General features: G+C 45.7%; 1 protein-coding gene across 4 annotated transcripts in view; it reads right to left on the minus strand.

Annotated features, from left to right (window-relative positions):
• Positions 1 to 702: 702 nt before the first annotated feature.
• MLF1 (myeloid leukemia factor 1) overlaps positions 703 to 13,156 on the minus strand; it is a 13,060-nt gene continuing 606 nt past the window's right edge. Inside the window, exons 2-8 of one of the 4 annotated variants that reach the window (XM_042042660.1) lie at positions 8,683 to 8,857; positions 6,123 to 6,167; positions 5,152 to 5,238; positions 4,717 to 4,845; positions 3,041 to 3,200; positions 2,646 to 2,778; positions 703 to 2,488 (exon numbers count right to left, since the gene is read on the minus strand). In XM_042042660.1, coding sequence (XP_041898594.1) covers positions 2,386 to 2,488; positions 2,646 to 2,778; positions 3,041 to 3,200; positions 4,717 to 4,845; positions 5,152 to 5,238; positions 6,123 to 6,167; positions 8,683 to 8,857 — 832 coding nt within the window. In that variant the 3' untranslated portion in view covers positions 703 to 2,385. Of the gene's footprint in view, positions 2,489 to 2,645; positions 2,779 to 3,040; positions 3,201 to 4,716; positions 4,846 to 5,151; positions 5,242 to 6,122; positions 6,168 to 8,682; positions 8,858 to 13,156 lie in introns of all 4 variants that reach the window. The other 3 variants (XM_042042659.1, XM_042042663.1, XM_042042661.1) reach the window with 3 other exon arrangements.

A 13,156-nucleotide genomic window follows, 5' to 3' on the forward strand; every position in this document is an offset into this window, starting at 1 on the left:
AGCCCGGCCCCCTCAGGGCAGCGGCGGCTCCGGGCGGGAGCCCCGGGACGGGATGGGAGGGGGAGGCTCCCACCGAGCCCGGCCCGGAGCATCCTCGGGCTGATCCCCTCACGGAGCGATCCTGACCCAGCCCTGGGGATTGCGGAATTCCGCAGCTGCGGCGTGAAAGGGGCGGATTTCACCCAAACCAGCATCGGCGGCGGGGTCACAGCCCCAGGAGTTTGGGAATTATTAGGAATTAGAACAACTGGAGAGCGGAGCTCTCTGGCCCAGGGGGGCAGAAGTGCAGGGAAAGGGGAAGGCAAGGCCAGGACGTGCTGGAGGGTGCTTGGGGCACAGGGACCCGTTTGGAACACGCTGTTAAATGTTAACATATTCTCTATTCCCCAGGATTAGGATAAACCGGGAACTGCCCTGCAAAGGCTCCAGGAGCAGCTCTGAAACAGAGAAAGAAGGCCCTCTCCATACTCTGTTTCCTTCTGTCAAACTGTATTTTTTGTGGAAAATGCACGTTTCCCTCCGGAAACAGAGAGATTTCCATAGAATCCCAGATTGGTGATGTTCAATCTCATCCCATTCCACCCCTTCATGGGCAGGGACACCTTCCCCAGCCCAGGTTTCCTTCACTGCAGTGGTTCAAAGCATCCCAAAGTAAATAATGCACAAGTCCCTCTGTAGTGCAGAATAAACCAACAAACGCCATAAATAATAAATAATTTTATTAAAGGATTGCAGTTTCAGATGCTTCTACAGAGCACAACTTGTGCCTTACATTGGAGAACAGGCCTGGCATAGCAAAGGGCTCTGGAGGGAATATTCACCTCTTCCCACCATCATTTCAAAAGCCAGGATGTGCTTGGTTTATTCCACACAAAAATCCCAGTTGTCAGGTGAATTCTCCCTTTAACAGCAGCAGGTCTCCAACATTCCGGCTCAAGTTCCATCAGTTGCTGCTGTTCATTACTGAGAAGCTTCTCTAATACATTAATTGCAGAACCCACGGTGTCTCCAGTGTATGGGTTGAGCTCTGACTTAAAGGGGTGTCCCCTGACCCCCACTTACCTTCACTGCTCATTAAATGGTTCAATTATTGCCATTATTATTGATCACATCAACTTATTGCCACTGATACTTCTCTAACTCAGGAAAAGACCACTGCAGGAACAAGCAAATAATTGTCCTTTTCAGAACTCAACAAAAGTGCTGCTGATTGGGTTTGCACATTAACAAACATTCATTAATTAAAATTAAATATTCCGGGGATACTGCAGGACTATTAAATATGATTTAGAGGCTTTTTGGCCAAACAAATATTACTCTTAACTTACTAAACCCTATTTCTTTTATGATAAAAACAGTGCTTTTTAAGGCTACATTATAATGAAGCCTTGAATTTATGCAATGCTTTAATGTTATTAATTTGTATTATTTAATGTTATTTAATTTACAGAAATTCTTTATGTTACACCACGGGGATAATTCTGTGAGGCACAACAGCACAGGGACTGAACACCTGGAATACCTGCAGGATTTTCCTGTTCTCAGACACTGCTGGCTCTTCTAGACTCCAATCAAATGTAGATTTAGGGTAAAACACAAAGACCACAATGAGGGGAGATGGGTTCCTGTATCCAGGGCTCTTTAGAACACAAGAAACAGTGAAATAATTCCAGTTAAACTCCTTTCTCCCACATATTTTTCCCACTAATAACTCCTAGCTACAGCTGATCTCAGGACACTGTTACTGCTACAGGGTAACTAAAGGTACTACGGACAATCCTCAGATGGAAAATGACGGGCCAACTCCACAGGAAACAAACAAGGATCAGGAAAACACAGTGGACAGTTCAGGCACAGGAAATGAGGTGCAAGCACAGCTCATTAACATCAGAGCTCTGATAAATTTAAAGTATTGTCATTGCACTATGTTACACCAAGGTAAGTGTGGGGGTAACAATTTACAGTATGATTTTAAAGAGCTTTATAGTGTATTCAGGTTCTATTAATTAACCTAGAAAATCAGTAATTATTTCAGCAACCCAAAAGAAAGAAAATTTACTTTCTGTGCAACTTAGAGTGGGAAGGAGGAGCTGCAGTACCAGGCTTAGTAAAGCCTGAGATTGGTGCAGCTGGAGCAGAAAACCTCTGCAAATCCAAGCTGTTTTTAACAGGATTAGAGAGGATCCATAAAGTGCTTTTAGGCAGAAAGTTGTTGGGTGTTAATTCACTGAAGAGCTGAGGTTTGAAGGACATTGAGAAGCAGGAGGAGCAAAGGCACAACACAGAACAGAGATTGGTCACAAATCCGGGTGTATTTTTACGGACACGAGCACTGAGCACCATCATCTGCTCCAGGGAATCTCCATCCCAAGGGAATGGGGACAGTTATTTCCTGCAGCTCTTCAGGGGAACGTGTGTTCCTTTCACATTGAGAGTCTCCAAGGAATCCCTGGGCACTCTGGATCCTGGAGCTCCAAGCGGCTTCTCTCTGGAAAAAGAACAACAATGATCACAATCTCCATGAGAAAAGGAGGAATAAAACCTGCAGCTCCCCTGGGGCTGCCACAGACATTGCTCCAGAGCTGGATTTTCCTTCTGCTGCTGGAATTTCCGTATCCTGTAGGATAGGAGGGAACTATTTTTACCTTCTTGATCCATTTTCCCTGGGACTGTAATGGACACTTTTGGATCTTGGAGATTCCACAGCTCCTCTGCTTCGGCAGGGCCTGAACTTCATGATCTCTTTCTGCCACTCCTCATCAAAGGTGTCAGCCTCAGCTGGAAAACAGATTAATTTATTTGAAATGTTAATAAAGAGAGGAAAAAAACATTTAATGAATATTAGGGGGTTTGAGTAGTGATTTTAAATGTTGTGGTCCACAACTCTCCATATGGCCTGCCCCTGTTTTTGGGATCTGTACAGGAGAACTGAATTCGGAGACTTTCGGTCTAAAAGTCCCTTTTAAGCTGTCTCAAGCTGGAACCTCAAAATCAGAGTGTGAAACAGTGCAAAGGCCATTAACTGCCTAAAAAGACCTACATTCATCCAGGTTGATGAATTCTTGGTTCATCTCCTCATCCCCAGTCTTGGAGTTCTTGAATTTTTTGATGACATGAGCCCGATCCTGAATGTGGTGACCAATGGCCATTTTCTCCAGGCCACTCTCAGAATCCTTCAGTGCTTTTCTTGTCTCCTTAACCTGTATTTAAAAAAAGGGAAATAAGTGTCCTTCCAACCAAAACTGAGGTCAAAGAGTTCACAGAATCCCAGACTGGTTTGGGTTGGAAGGATTTAAAGCCCATCCAGTGCCACCCCTGCTGTGAGCAGGGACACCTTCCACTGTCCCAGGCTGCTCCAAGCCTCGTCCAGCCTGGCCTTGGGCACTCCCAGGAATCCAGGGGCAGCCACAGCTGCTCTGGGAAGAATTTCCTTCCAATATCCCATCTAACCCTGCCCTCTGCAGTGGGAAGCCATTCCCCCTTTTCCTGTTACTCCAGACCCTTGCAAAAGGTTATTTCCTTCCCCAATAGTTTAATATCTTTCCTTTTAAAAAAGTCAGGTTTTCCAAGCTTTTCCAATTCTCTCATTTCCTGTGTTGGCTGAAAATACACCAGCAAACACAAATCAAGCCTATTTTCTTTTGGCCACCAGACAGGAAGATGAAACACCACCTAAAGTTTTTTAGCTGGGTATTAATTATTGGGGAAAAAACCCTCAGTCTAAAAATGCTACAGAGCCAAGTTTCCAACACTCTGCTTGGAAAAAGACCAAATTATACCCGGTGCCAAAATTCCCAGCGTGAGGAACAACCAATTCAGGCTGTGGTGTTGACTGGCCTGAAAGGCAGGCAGCCCCTTATCAGTGTGGTCTGGGGTATTATTAGCAGCCCTGTGATAACAGAGTGTGCTGCAGCAGGACACATTCCCAGCCAGTCCTGCCCACGGCCTTTAGGGAGCACGTCTAGGCTTTCATGCCCCGTGCCAGGTTCACATTCCCACTCCCAGTTCCCGGCAGGATCAGACACAACAGCTGCAAGGGAGCTCCAGCTCAGTGTTATGTAAGTGCCTGGGCAAAGGGGTGCTTTGAAGGCAGGGGCTGCATAAATCAGTGCCTCTCCTGGAGTTTGGGTGGACAGGAAAACGATTCATTATGGCAAAGAGAAGGACACTGGAAAATTGCTGCTCTGTGCTCTGGTTTTCCAGCCTTGGATGGGTCTGTAATTTATTCTGGGGTGTACTCAAAGCATGAAATTACAGGGAGGAAATCAGAACTTTTAATACAGAGCAGGGTTTGAGAGCCCTGTGTTTTCCCCATGTCCTAAATTTTCTTTGTGCAGCCGGGCGGGTCGGGCTCTGCTCGCAGGGAACAGGGACAGGAGGAGAGGGAACGGCCTCAGGCTGGGCCAGGGGAGGCTCAGGGTGGACAGCAGCAGGAATTTCCCCATGGAAAGGGTTGTTAAACACTCCAAGGGGCTCCCAGGGAGTCCCCATCCCTGGAGGTGTCCAAGGAAGGGCTGGATGTGGCACTCAGTGCAGTGACAAGGTGGGGATCGGGCACAGGCTGGACTCAATCCAACCTCAGGGATCACAGGATTCTGTAAATTCCAGGAGTGACTGTCTGCAGTGAAAGATGCTGGAGGACACTGCTTTGGTGTGGCTGCACCTCAATCCTGAGAAGTGCCCAGCTCCCTTGTGCTGCATCCCAGGATTACTCACCCCTCCCGGAGCCGTGCGGGTCTGGGTCGAGGCTTGGAAAACTTTGGGAGGTTCATCCCCCATTTTGGAGTAAGTCATCATGGAGGAGGAGCTGAAACTGTGTCCATCAGGTTGGATGGACAGGTCATCCTACAAAGCAATGCAGCCTCATTAATCAAAGTTAAAACTTGTGGAGAACAGGTGTTCCTTACTATTTTATTATGGAAAATATCCCTCCACAAAATTAACCATTCCTGGCACCACATAAACTTCAGTTTTATCTTCAAAGAGTAAAGAAAAATTATAAACACAATATAGTCTAGGCAAAAAATTTCAAATTCTTACCAGCTCCTGGAGATTAGTCCCATTTTCTTGGCATTATTTTCTGAGGAATATCTGAAGTAACTGGCACTCTCCAGTACACTAAATTTGAGAACAATTTTAAAAAGAACTCACAAATTTCCTTTGCATTTCCAGCATGCTGTTCCTCATGTCTGACATCATCCTGTCCATTGCAGAAAATGGATCTCCAAAACCTGCATCCTGCTTAAAAAAAGGGGAAAAAAAGACTACAGTTAAAACAGTCTCCACTGAAAGCTGAAGTCCTGAAGCTCTTTTTCACATGCATTTTTAACTCAAAAAGCTTTTCAGGCTGCACTTCACACACAGACAAGCCAAAATGCATCTTTTTAGATGAAAATTGAGGGAGCTGGATTAAGCTGGAGATATTGGAAAGATGAAAGTGGAAGATTTGTCACCCCGATGTCAAACTGGTCACAAAATGAGTTTATTTTACAAAAATATTCATTGGATATATATATAATTGCAATATCCAATTATTTCACAAATGTGTTCACAAACCTTCTGAGGTCACCAGCTTCTGCTCTGAAAGTCCTGTGTGACCCTTCAGGGCTTACATTTGAATAAATTCATTTCCAGAGTTATGTATTTCAACGTTGCAAACTTAAATCTGCATTTAAGCCCAAAATGAAGTAAAATTAAAGTACAGAAAACTTTCCACTTATTTTTTGACTACAAGACATTGGAATCCTCTGGCCAAGAACTATGAACAGATGATGGATATTTTACAGGATATTCCAGACCCCCAACCCACAGCTGGAAACCACTCCAAGCCCATTTCCAGGGGCAATCCCATCTCCAGGGGCTGCTCTGCCTTACTGGGAGCAGTGGTTTCGTTGGTGTCACCCCCACAACCACATCCTCCAGCAGCACTCAAAGTTTGGGGTTTCCCCAGGGATTACTCCATCCACATCCAGAGGTTAATGCCCCAGGAAGGATTTTTTCCCTGGATTTTCTTATTCCCAATCTGTCAACAGCACCAAAAGCAGGATGCAAGCACAGAGCTCAGCCTCTGCCATGCTCTGGTTACACACAGCTTACACAGGAGCTACTCCAGGGATACTAACCACTCTCCCAAAGCCTGCAAAGGGCATGAGGGAGAAGCTGGTGGCCTGGAAAAAAAAGGAGCAACATCTGGAATTATTATCAGGAACAGCAGAAATTACTTTTATATGCAGTAGGTCACATGAAACATTTCCCATCTAATTAAAATCACTCAGGAGGCCCATGGTAATTAATTAAGTAGTCCCTGGGTATGTGGAAATAATGTATTTATAGTGATGATATTAGAAAGTGATAACTGCCAGCACATCTAATAAATATTGATAAGTGTGTGTGAAAAGCACTTAGAGGCTGGCAAACATTTGTACACCACAAGAACCTTTGTGCTGAAGTGATTTCACACTTCAGGCCCCACCCTGGAATGCTCCATTCCAGTCAGGCAGCAGAACCCCAGCACTGAAAGCTGATTAAAATCAACAAATCAACAGATTGTCCCACTGATACTGAGTATTTCTGCATGACAGGGCAGTGAGATCCTGGGAAACACAGGGATGTTTCCAGGAAACTGAGATTGGAGGGTCAGATAAGGCCTGCAGACACACAGGGGTGGCAGGAGGACCAAACCCTCTGCAGGAACTGTAACGCAAAAAGAAGGAATTCTCCAATTCTGGAACAGCTTTAGGAACTCTCCAGGTTTCTGTCAGGACTGACTAGGCAGAACTGTAAATAATAATACGTATTTTTTCTCTACATGTGACATCCTCACCAATAGCAGTTATTAGTCATACCAAGCTTATAAACTCTGTTTTGTAACACTAAAAAGCCACTCAAAGCTGTTAAAACGTTTGCCTGATATACAGGATCATGAGATATCCCAAAAACCCCAGTCAATAGTATCCCTTAATATGTTTTAGCTCATTCTTCCTCCTTCCCTAAAAACTCAACTGCAAACCTGCTGGAGAAAGGAGAAGCAGTTTTAAATTTGAATCCTACACTGGCACACATTGAGTTGTCCCAACTAATTTGGTTCCTTTGAAAGCAGTTTTAGGCCTGCTGCAATTTAATTAAACCCAGAATTACAACACTGCTAATCAGTGTAAGCCATTTGAACGAAGTGTATTTGACAAGGTACCAAAGATCCACCTTTTCCTACATAAAAATCTAATTTTAAGGGTTTAAATCATTGGTGGAGCAGCAGTTTGAGATTACAAGGCAGAGCCATCAGTGCTGAGTCGGTGTGACATCTGACAGCTCTTCAGTGGAACATGAGCAACATCAAAAGATCCTGGGAAGGGTTTGGCATTCACGTGGAATTTGTGTGGAATTCTTTTGTGCTTGTCAGACTAACACAGTGCTCCTGTGCCTTTAAGCCCTTGGTGCAGCCACAGATAAAGGGTTGGGGCCTCACATCTGTCCCTCACTGCAGGAACAGGGACAGAACCCCTGAGCTTTAAAGGTGAGCTGTGACAGGTTCTTCGTCTAAAGGAAAATCTCGGATCTGGCTTTAAGCACCACTGATCCGAGGCCTAAGGATCAGCAGAGGGAAGCTCATGCCCTAATTAGAACCAGCTTCTATATTTGCCAGGAACTGGATGAGCAGGGGAAGGAATGTGCCAGCTCCCCTCTGGAGCTGCAGGTGACAGGCTCTGTTCCAGCTCTGACCTGGCCACCAGCCCCTGTCACCTGCCTTTTCTTCCAACGGATTTCTTCAAAATCCAGTGGGATTCATCACAGCCAGAGGGAGGCAGCTGCTGAATAGCTGGAGGGAAAGGAACCAGCTCCCAACGTATATTCTCTATAAATACAGCTCTAGATAAGGGTTAGATAGGATTGTCCTGCATGCCCAGAGTTGAAAAAACACTTTATTTGAACACAGATCATCAGTCTCACTTGGTAACACACAGAAATACTAAATTCCATGCCAATTTCCCTGAGCTTTAATTCTTACAGGTTTGTATCTAAGGAAATATTAACAATCAGCCCAAATTCAGAGCATGAAGTCTTGATTCCCAGCTGCAAAGGTGAAATTGGGATTAAAATCCATGGATGGATATTCCTGAGGTGGTGAAATCCAGGCTTGTGTAAATCAAGTGGAAATAGCTGCACACAAGGGACTGACGTGCACAGGGAAGGCACAAATATACCATGGAATCCTGGAATGGCTTGGGTTGGAAGGGACCTGGAAAGATCAGCCACAGGCAGGGACACCTTCCTTAGACCAGGTGGCTCCAACCTGGCCTTGAACACTTCCAGGGATGGGAGCAGCCACATCCAGGCACCTTTTTAAGTCAAGTTAACATAAAAAGGAAATACACGTGCAGAGCATGTGGGACATTCTTAGTGCCTTTCTCTAACAGAAACATTTAATCCATAGTATTTATGAAACCAAGCACTGGATAAAGATCAGTTTGTCCATTAAATGTTGTCTGTTCAATGCTCAATAAAACCCAGACTCTGATTAGCCCTGACAGATGTTTATCAGAGATAAGGAATGCGCCATGAAGGAAGCAAGAGAGGAATCATTCACATTTCACTGAGTGCCGAAACAACTTGAAGGAGATTCCAAGAGCTGAGGCAGGAAATGGCCATTCCATGGAGCAGTGCCTGGAGCTCAGGAGCACTTACCCTGCCGCCGCCCCTCACAGCCAGCTGCGAGTCCCGCTGTGCTCTCCGCTCCGATCTTCTCCCCGCCGGTCTCTCCTCTCCCTCCGGGAGGCTCAGGAATGGATCCCGCCCAAAAGGCTCCGAGAAGCTCCTCATCACCTGCCTCATGTGCTCATGGTGGGCAGCAAAGGGATCCCTGCACAACAGGCATTCCAGAGAGAGGCACTGGGGTTATTCTGCCTGATGGAGAGTGGCTCTGAGATCTTCCAAACTCCGTTTTTTAGTATCCCATAGGGTTCTGTATCCAAAATCTTTAATAGGACCCAACTGGGCCATCTCCCATTCCCAATGAACTCTGATTTTCTTCTCCCTTCCCATCTTTCAGGTTGGGTGTTTGAGATCCATTTTCTCTCAGCTGCCCTCACTGTTCTCCTGCACTCCTGGGTGTCCCTATTCCTTCTCCTCTTTCCTCATCTTTTCCAAAAATATCCATCCTTAGCAGCATCTTTCACTCCAGCCTATGTTTAATACCTGCCAGAACCATAAACTGACCCATGTTTCATTTATCATTATTTCCACCTCTGACATCTGACATTAAAATAACTTCTCCCCTCCCTTTTTCCCTTTCATCTTCCCAAGCTTAGCCACGTCCTACTCCCTGAACTCCTCATCAAATTTATTCTGCTGGCAGTTCCCATCCTTCTTTTCCTTTTCCCTGTCCCACATGCTTAAAAATACCCACTATCCTCTAAATTCAGGCCAATTCCATCTCTTTTAATCACCCACTGCTGCACCTTTGCCTTCCCTCCACAAATCCTGTTCCCACATCCCTTTCCTCTGCTTAGGAAGAAGATTCTCATTGGCTTTTTGTTTTCCTATAATTTTCCCCCTCCTCTCCCAAAAACCTACAGAACTCCACTGGTATTCCCAAAGCTTGGCTTACAAGGAAAACATTATTCAACTTCCCTAACTCTTTAATTTGGACAAGACCTAATATTCCTAATTAAGGCCAAAAGAGGAGCAAACCAGGAACTTTTCAGAAGCACAGGGTATGAGCAGTGCTGCTGCCTGAGGGCCAGGCTGCAAATTAGCACTTCCCATACAAATGAACATGGTTCATTTCCTCCTTCCATCTCATTTCCTTCTTTGCTATCCCACTGAAAACTTTATGAACATTAGCAGTCACTTCCCAGGTATGTTTATTTAGGTTTAATACACCTCATCCTCCTTCCTCTCAGTTCCTGGCGCTTCCCACAGCCAGGACACCACAGCCTTTCCTGGGACACCTCACAGGAAAAGCTTCAGGCTGTTCCTGACTTCTTCCCTGCCCAGTTATCTTCTGCACAGCTTTTCTGCTCCCCACCCCTTATCTCCAGCCCCATGAAAAGCAGTTCCCACATCACGTGGCCACTTTGATCTTGTGCCAAAGTCACACTTATCATTTTTTTTTCTCCCTTTCACGTGAAAAAGATAAACATGAGGCTGAGTTCATTTTCAAACAAGACTTTTTAAACACAAAAATATCTCTTTAAGCTACGCCCAAACTTAAACTCATCCCAAAAGAGACTTTTGAAATATTTTAGTGTTGCCATGGAGCAGCCCCTGCCCTGCTCCCAGCTTTGGCTCCAGCCCTGCCATGATAAGGAGCTCACCCAGACGTGTTCCCTCACTTCACGATGAAGAACAGATGGAAAAAGTCCTGGCATGAGGCAAGGGCAGGGAATCACACCAGCATCACCATGGGATGTGCACAATTCCAGCAGATCCCAAACCTCAGAGAGGTTTGCTTATCAAACACAAAGAGCTCCTCAGTACCAGGGACAGGGAAGTCAGATACAAACTGAGGAAAAGGTTTAGGAACAGAAGGAAAGGCTCCCAATTCCCAATTTGCCATAAAATGAATTAATGCTGCCAAGCCTGAAAAGAAACACCCCAACTTTGGTATGATCTGGAGTAGGGCAAAACCAGAGCAAAGAGAACAGAAAATCCATTTGGAAGACAAAGTTTCCAAGGAATTAAGCCTTGATGGCTCCAATGACTGAAACTCACACCATAATTACAAGAGGAGGAGGTCACCCTGACAGAAGAGAGACGGACTGAACAAGGCAAAGTCTCTGCAGGGGACAGGCAGGATTTTAAGCCCCTTGCTGCAAGCACAGATTTGATGGGATGGCAGCAGGTGTAGAACACTTTAACAATTATTGAGCATATATGACTTAAAATCTGACCTTTTTTGGGGGTGAGAAGATACTTTTGATGAGAAGGACATGATTTCTGTTATAGCATAAAAGTGATAAGGAAAAGTGAGGGGCTCCACAAGGAGTCTGCACACCAAATTTGTGCCCTTCACGTGTTAAACACTAAATTATTTTTAAAATTGAATTCTGGGTGGAGACAAACAATTTATACATCTATTGTTCCAGCACTCTGCAGTAACAGAATTTTGTCTAGTGTGTATTAACCTGACCTTCACCTGACATTAAACATGCACATATAATGTTACTGCTTTCTCCAGTGCACTAAAAATCAAGTCCTGGAACAACAAATTCCACTTATTATTTTTGTAAACTGTACATTGTATTAGGTATATTTCCTTTTATTAGCTATTAGATGGAAGTATTAGATTTTTTTTCCCCATGCAGGAAGTTACATAAGGCTGCAGCTGCAGATTCCCTCTGGAGAGAACACCTGGCACAATAAACAAAAGCTGTGCTTTGGAGAATGAAATCCAGAGTGTGCACTTGGCAGGGCAAACACAATCCCTGCACCTGCGCAGGGTTTCAGGGATGGATCCCAGCCTCTCCTGGACACCTTGGGCTGAGTGACTGCTGCTTCCCTGGGACAGCTGCTCACACAGGGGCTCCAACCCAGGCACTATTTCCAGTTCAGCATCAAACTCTCTCCTTATGAAGCAGCTGGAGCCTATTATGACACTATTTTGGACACTAATCTTATCTGAGGTAATCAGCTCATTTCCTTAACCACATGCAAAACAGACTGACAAGGACAGTGCTGAGAAAATGAGTCTCAATTTCCAGCTCATCTTTCACACAAACTCCCTGCCTCCACCTTTGCAATCTTTTTTTTCCCTACTTCAGTGGCTACCATAACAAGGAATAAATTAATAAATAAGCAGTTGTTATTTCAAACAAAACCTAATTTCTATTACTATTTTAATTTCCTGCAAAGGATCTGCATAGGGAAGGTTCCTGCATAGAACTCACAAGTCATTGTAACAGCAGGAATATTCCTGGAAACCAAGGGTACTAATCCATGTGGCACAGCTTTGGGAATTATCCTGGAATGTGCTGCAGCTCAGCAGCAGATTCTCCTTTAAGCAGCCTCAGCCAGCGCTCCCCGTAACCAGGAGATCCAGACAACAAACCACATCACAGGGCCTGCTGTTCCCTTCCTCATCCACCCCTTACCTTGGCTGTTAATTAAATTCCTTAGAGTTTTTTCAAGGATTTAAAACAATTATCAAGGCTCCCCAGAGTGCTCTGATCCCATTTTCATCCACTACAAATTACAGTTTCTGACCAAACACATGAAATGGGGCCAGACCAGGTAATTCAGCAGTTCTGGCTGAGGGGAGAAGCATTTGCACCACTCACTGCTTACATTTCGATTCCAGTGGCAAAAGAAGATTCCCACAGGGAATAAACTGGGCTCAGGCTTGAATACACAGACAGGAGCCACCACTGTGCTCATGGTACAGAAGCAGAATCCCAGAATGGTTTGGGCTGGAAGGACCTCAAAGCTCATCCCATTCCAACCCCCTGCCATGGGCAGGGACACCTCCACCATCCCAGGTTGCTCCAAGCCCCGTCCAACCTTGAGCAATTCCAGGGATGTGGCAGCCACAGCTTCTCTGGGTAACCTGTGCCAGGGCCTGCCCACCCTCACAAGGAACGAGAGTAAAACCCAATCTGCTGAGCTAAAGCACTGCCATCTCCTCGGGAAATGAGCACACGGAAACTATTTGCCATCCACGCTCTCGCACACGCGTTGGCAAAGTTTTAACTGAAGAACACCCGGGGTTCTGAGTAGTGCTGGCAATGAGAAGAGTTCAGAGACAGCCTGTGGCTAAGTAATTAATTAAACATGAGCATAAATCCGGATGAGCTACACTGCTCAGAACCTGTACTTAGGAAACTGAAGAGCAAACAAACTCAAGGATCTACAGCCAAGGAGATGAAGATCCCCTCTGTACGAAATGTGGATTAAATTCTTCCCTGCTGAGAGGGGAGACAGACTCGAGTCTCCGCTACTGAACCTCGCTGAGAACGTTCAATCCCGGCACGGCTTTAGGGGGGCTCGGGAGGTACCGGGAGGGGCCGGGTGCGGACACAGGGGCGGTTCAACGGCCCCGACGGCGGCCCTTGGGCCCCGACCGACCCCTGGAACCCGGACAGACCCCTTGAACCCGGACAGACCCCGCTCCTTGCACCGGCACCGACCCCTTTAACCCGCCCCGGTCCTTCTACCGGCACCG

This window comes from Corvus kubaryi, unplaced genomic scaffold (assembly GCF_017639235.1).
Source record: "Corvus kubaryi isolate FWS band 111438036 unplaced genomic scaffold, C.kubaryi_AGA036_p1.0 37397, whole genome shotgun sequence".
Taxonomy (NCBI): domain Eukaryota; kingdom Metazoa; phylum Chordata; class Aves; order Passeriformes; family Corvidae; genus Corvus; species Corvus kubaryi.